Raw genomic sequence first — 5,597 nt, forward strand, 5'->3', positions numbered from 1 at the left:
AGGGTAGGCTTCACTACAAAGAAACACAAATTTAAACAGATTTATTTATTACTCCATCCGTCCCAAAATAAATGTCTCGACTGTAGTACAACTTTGTACTAACACTTATTTTGAGGCAGAGGGAGTATCTTTTTTAGCAAATTTACCGTTCTAACCAAATTAATCAAGAACAAACGCACAAGTTGAGAGAAATTTGCCTCGCAAAAAAAAGGGTAGAGAGAAAATTACCGCCTTCCTGGAAACTGTAGAGAAAGAAATTACTGGCCCTCTGCTAGCTGTCGATGAATCTTTCTCGAACCATTTGGCGCTCTCGTCGGTCCAATCTGAAACGGACGCACAAAGTACACGTACCACAAGATCATCCTACGTACCACATCAGCCCCATCTGGACCGTCCGTCTCTAATCAGACGCACGGCGTGCTCTGGTGAGAACGCCAGATACGAGCCGTTCCCACCCCACCCCCACCCGTGTGGTGTATATATACCCCGATACGGCCAAAGCAGCAGGTAGAGCAGAGCGACGCGCACACGCGGAAGGCACGCACGGATGGCGAGGTTGGCGTGGAGGTCCCTGTTCGGGTGCTTCAGCTCGCACGCCGAGGCCGCGGCCGCCGCAGCCGCCGCCGGCAAGGGCGAGAAAAAGGGCAAGGCCTCCAAGAAGAAGAAGAAGAGCAAGAAGAAGGTGGCGGCGGCGGGCAAGGCGCCGAGGCCGAGCCGGTCGCTGCACGGCCGGATGTCCTTCTCGGACCTCAGCATGAGCGGCGGCATGGTGTCGCCGGAGGACCTGTCGCTGTCGCTGGCGGGGTCCGACCTCCACATCTTCACCATCGCCGAGCTGCGCGCCGTCACCAGGGACTTCTCCATGACCAACTTCATCGGCGAGGGCGGGTTCGGCCCCGTCTACAAGGGCTACGTCGACGAGAAGGTCAAGCCCGGCCTCCGCGCGCAGCCCGTCGCCGTCAAGCTGCTCGACCTCGAGGGGAACCAGGGGCACAACGAGTGGCTGGTACGTATGCACTCGCCGCCTAGCTCTTCCTGCTTCATTACCAAAAATTACTAACAAGTGCAGACCTAATTTATTACCACTTGTCCTATACACGTACTTAGTCAATTAATCTACTTCTAGGTCTTGGCCCGGCAATTAAACTACTTGCTGAATTAGAGTATAGTTAAGTATTATACTGCCAGTTGGAGAAAAATTTAATGGAAATGTTGTGTTCAATTTGTAGTTATACGTACATCCATCCATGGGTTTACCGGAAATACACCGTAGGATTACTCTACTTTAATTTGTCAATGAGTCCTGCTTGTTCAAAGTTAGTTGAGCTGCTCTGAATAATTATCACAAGTTTGCGTCAGTTAGCAACCATTTTTTATAATGATATATACAAGCATTCGAGTTAAGTTGAAAGCTATTTTTGCATGCAGTTTTTTCCCTCTGAAATGGGTTTGTAAGTTTTTTTTTAGAAGTTTGCGTAAGTTTTTTGAAATGATGATGTATTTTTCTTAATTCAGCAGACCGTGAGATCGACTTAGAAGAAAAAATGGTCTCCTTAATTATTGCAGTTGATTAGTATAAATGTTGTAGACTGGTAGCATACCTACCTCTATATGGTTTTTATATTTCAACTTGATTTCTGAATATTCCAAACCACACACGAAGTCCTTTCTTACAAGTAGAAGTTTCCTTGGTGTTGACATATTCTCTCGACATGATGAACGTCTCATCTTTTAAGAATGTTTTAGTTGTATGTGGATGCTTGACAACACGCACGCCATGGACAATTTCAATAAAACAGTGTTTGCTTGCTTGTCTGAACTGCCATTGTTAATTTACCCTTCTGCCTGATTAGTTTGAAGGATGGTAGTGGTGAATTAGCACGTTTACATGTGTGATTTCTTGACGATTTCTATTTCACATGGAGTACACCCGACTGACCGGCACAAAACTAACTGTGTGAACTTTTCCATGATTCAGACTGAAGTCATATTCCTGGGGCAGTTGAGGCATCCTCACCTGGTCAAACTGATTGGTTATTGCTACGAGGATGAGCACAGGCTCCTCGTGTACGAGTTCATGACCAGGGGCAGCCTGGAGAAACTTCTCTTCAAAAGTAAGTAGATTCAGAAAAACCTCAAAATATTTACTTATTTCTTGCATTTCTACGTTAACTTCGAAATATTGTTTTTACTTGGCATGGTCCAAAGGTAAAAAAAAAACATGTACATTAGAGTGCTTAATCATGTACTGTATGTGTTAAGAGTTAAGCATGGAGATTGCTTGAACAGGGTAAGTACACCGCAAAAAAGAAAAGAAAAGGAGGCGTAAATAGCATAAAACTATCACAATTTGGGTTACGGTTTAAAAAAAACTACCCGTTCTGAAAAGTTCCTGATACCTATCACAACTTTGGTTAAGTGCTTAATGATCTCCTTGTGTACGCGCGTGTGTGTGTGGTTAGAATATGTGTGTTAAAGAGTTAAACACAGAAAAAGAAAAGAAAAGAGGGAATAGTGTAAGTAGCTAGTGTGGCACGCAGTGTTAATCTAGCAGCCCACAAGAAAGGGATATTCCTTGAAACATTGCTGTCGACGGTCTCCTTTCCCTCGCCGCATCATTCATCAACCCAAAAGGGAGAGAGATTCCAGAGTCACACATCGATCCAACTCGAACCGGAGGCTGCGGTTTTACCAACCCGCTCGACGGATCCAGTGGCTTTCCTTGCTCCACACCAAACCTTCATCAGTTTTCTAATTGATTTTAGTTAATTCACCCCTCCCCCTTTCCCCCGACGGATTCAAACCGCCTTTCTGAACCACCTGTCCATTTCCGGCGTTGCATCATCTGATCTCTTTGGCATATGTACACGGAGATCGTATATATCGGAGAGATTTGGGGTCGTTTTCGGTTAACCACTTTGATATTTTATCTTCACACCGCATTCCTTTTTGCTCTTTTGGTGCTGCGTCCCCTGCCGCCTGTCGAATTCGTCGATGCTTAATCACAAGGTTCCCGCCAAAAATTAAAAAGGCGGTAGACGGATAGGACACCTGCACCAATTCCTGTCCTTTTTGTCTCTCATAGTAGTTGTTTCGCTTTATCTTTATGCAAAGTTGTTTCACTAAACTTGGGCCTCCAACGCGTGGCTTTGGATAAATACGTACGTACTCCAGCTAATACACCTCGATCGCTCCCAAGTCAAAAGTTGCGAACTGAGCCGACCACATAATGCGGGATTCATCGCGATCATCGTAGGAGAAAGGACAAAAATTAAAGATGTTTGATGCTTTGTTAGTGAGAGCAACAGGGTAGCACTCAGAATCGAGTGAACACGTACGTGATACCTGTTCTTGCTTAATTGCATATATTTTTGTTACCATGTGCACCCATTGCTTGGTTAATTATACATGGTTCTTCCAACTTTGGTTGCAGAATACGCGGCGTCGTTGCAATGGTCAACACGGCTGAAGATCGCCCTGGGCGCCGCCAAAGGGTTGGCGTTCCTCCATGAGGCCGAGAACCCGGTCATCTACCGGGACTTCAAGACCTCCAACATCCTGCTAGACTCGGTATGTACCTCCGTCCGTCCGTCCGTGATTGATCCTTCACACCTACCCTACCCCTCTCTGTACTACTACTTCCAGAGATACGACTTGGTGGTGGGTTTGGTCTTTCCCGGCGAGTAAACTAAACTGCTGAACTTGTCTGGCTGCCAAATGCCAACCACTGAACAACAAGTGTTGACTTGTACACTGTGAACTGGACTGGGTCGGGTTTTCAGTTTCAACTATTGCTGCGGATCCGTCCCGTACTGAGACTGACTCGTAGTGCTGACTGTATGCGTATAGAGAGTGATGTGATTGATCAGATTGTCGATTAGCATAGTTGTTGGATTAGTTTGGTTCAGTCTTACCCACTGATCCAGCGACTGACTCTTGGCACAAATGACACGCCGCTAGTGTGTCTTATTAGTTTCGTTCGGTCTTACCCACTAAGTGACTGACTCCTGGTGCAAACATACCTCTAAGCTCTAGTAGTCTGGTGCATTATGTGGTTATAGCTGGGTTCAGTTATATAGCAATATAATTTATCGTGTAGGAGCAGTTGAGTAGCAACATTGACCCTTTTCAATTTCGAACCATTGTTAGGATTACAAAGCGAAGCTGTCGGATTTCGGGCTAGCCAAAGATGGACCGGAAGAAGACGAGACGCACGTCTCCACCCGGGTCATGGGCACGCAGGGCTACGCCGCGCCGGAGTACATTATGACAGGTAAAAATGTTTGCCAACGCACAGATACAGATAACGGGAAATGTTTATCAGTGTTGAATCCGGAGTTCGGTTACATGCATGCATTTTTTCTCATTCAAATTTGAATCTGAATCTCCAGGGCATCTGACGGCCAAGAGCGACGTGTACGGCTTCGGCGTGGTGCTGCTGGAGCTGCTGACGGGGCGCAAGTCGGTGGACAAGAGCCGGCCGCCGCGGGAGCAGAACCTGGTGGACTGGGCGCGCCCCTACCTCAACGACTCCCGGCGCCTGGACCGCGTCATGGACCCAAACCTCGCCGGGCAGTACGCCGGCGGGGCCGCGCAGAGGGCCGCCGCACTGGCCTACAAGTGCGTCAGCCTCAACCCCAAGTCCCGCCCGCACATGTCCGCCGTCGTCAGCGCGCTCGAGCCGCTCCTCGCGCTCGAAGAGGATAGCCTCGCCGGGCCGTTCGTCTACGTTGCGCCGCCCGACAACGGCAGCAGCGGCGGTGGCAGCAGGGAGGGGCGCCACAGGAGGCGAGCGGGCCGGAGGGAGTCCGGAGACGTGGCCGAGTCGGTGGCCGTTGTTGTTGAGCGCGAATGATGGTCTCAGCTTGACGGAGCGTGTTTCTGAACTTGGACCGGTCCAACGAACAGTGGAGAGGAGCGCGGGCGCATTCAGCTTCGAATATTTGTGGAACAACAAGGGTTGCCTATGATACGAGAAGAGGAGAGGCTTGACGGACTGGAGTCCGTAAATAGAGCAATTTCATGAAAGAAAAAATGGACTATCTCTCTCGTGCTACTCCTCCTACTTTGCATTGGCATGCACTTCAGTTTGTTAGTGTTTTCTGAGTTTACGGACAAGTACTAGTAGCAGGGAAAAAAGTACACGGACTTGCACCGAGTATAAATTAGGCAAGGTAGTGTTTCTATATATGTACCTCACGGTCTAGTTCTCAAATTTGCACTCATCTCTACTCCTAATGTCTCAGTTAGTAGAATAGTCCATGGTTTTTTTCCGTCTGATTAATTTTTATCGGGTTTATTTTCGTCTCACCTCCCACCACCCCTTCCACGTTCATTTTCTTCTTCTTCGCATTTAAAACCAAGTCGCGTCTGATACTCCTTCTATTTATTCGTGATTGCTTTGGCAGGTGTTGATTCAATTCAATCATGTAAATATTTGATAATTAAGAATTTAAATATAATACCATATATATGAGATCACCTTCCAAACAAATCACCCCCCTCTCCGATTTATTTCCCCCACTGATCCCCTTCCATACTTAGCTCCACTAGGAAAAAAAACACAACCGTCGAAGCCACGCCCTCATATGATCACG

The 5,597-nt window shown here is 47.4% G+C and overlaps 1 protein-coding gene across 1 annotated transcript; it reads left to right on the plus strand.

Annotated features, from left to right (window-relative positions):
* Window positions 1-527: 527 nt before the first annotated feature.
* On the plus strand, window positions 528-5,386 carry LOC119291633 (serine/threonine-protein kinase RIPK-like). The gene is made up of 5 exons (XM_037570426.1): window positions 528-1,006; window positions 1,979-2,114; window positions 3,434-3,570; window positions 4,150-4,273; window positions 4,392-5,386. Exons 1-5 carry the CDS (start codon window positions 548-550, stop codon window positions 4,853-4,855), a joined length of 1,320 nt encoding a protein of 439 aa, XP_037426323.1. The 5' UTR covers window positions 528-547; the 3' UTR covers window positions 4,856-5,386.
* Window positions 5,387-5,597: the final 211 nt, after the last annotated feature.

The sequence above is a fragment of the Triticum dicoccoides genome, chromosome 4B (genome assembly GCF_002162155.2).
Source record: "Triticum dicoccoides isolate Atlit2015 ecotype Zavitan chromosome 4B, WEW_v2.0, whole genome shotgun sequence".
In the NCBI taxonomy this organism is placed as follows: Eukaryota; Viridiplantae; Streptophyta; class Magnoliopsida; order Poales; family Poaceae; genus Triticum; species Triticum dicoccoides.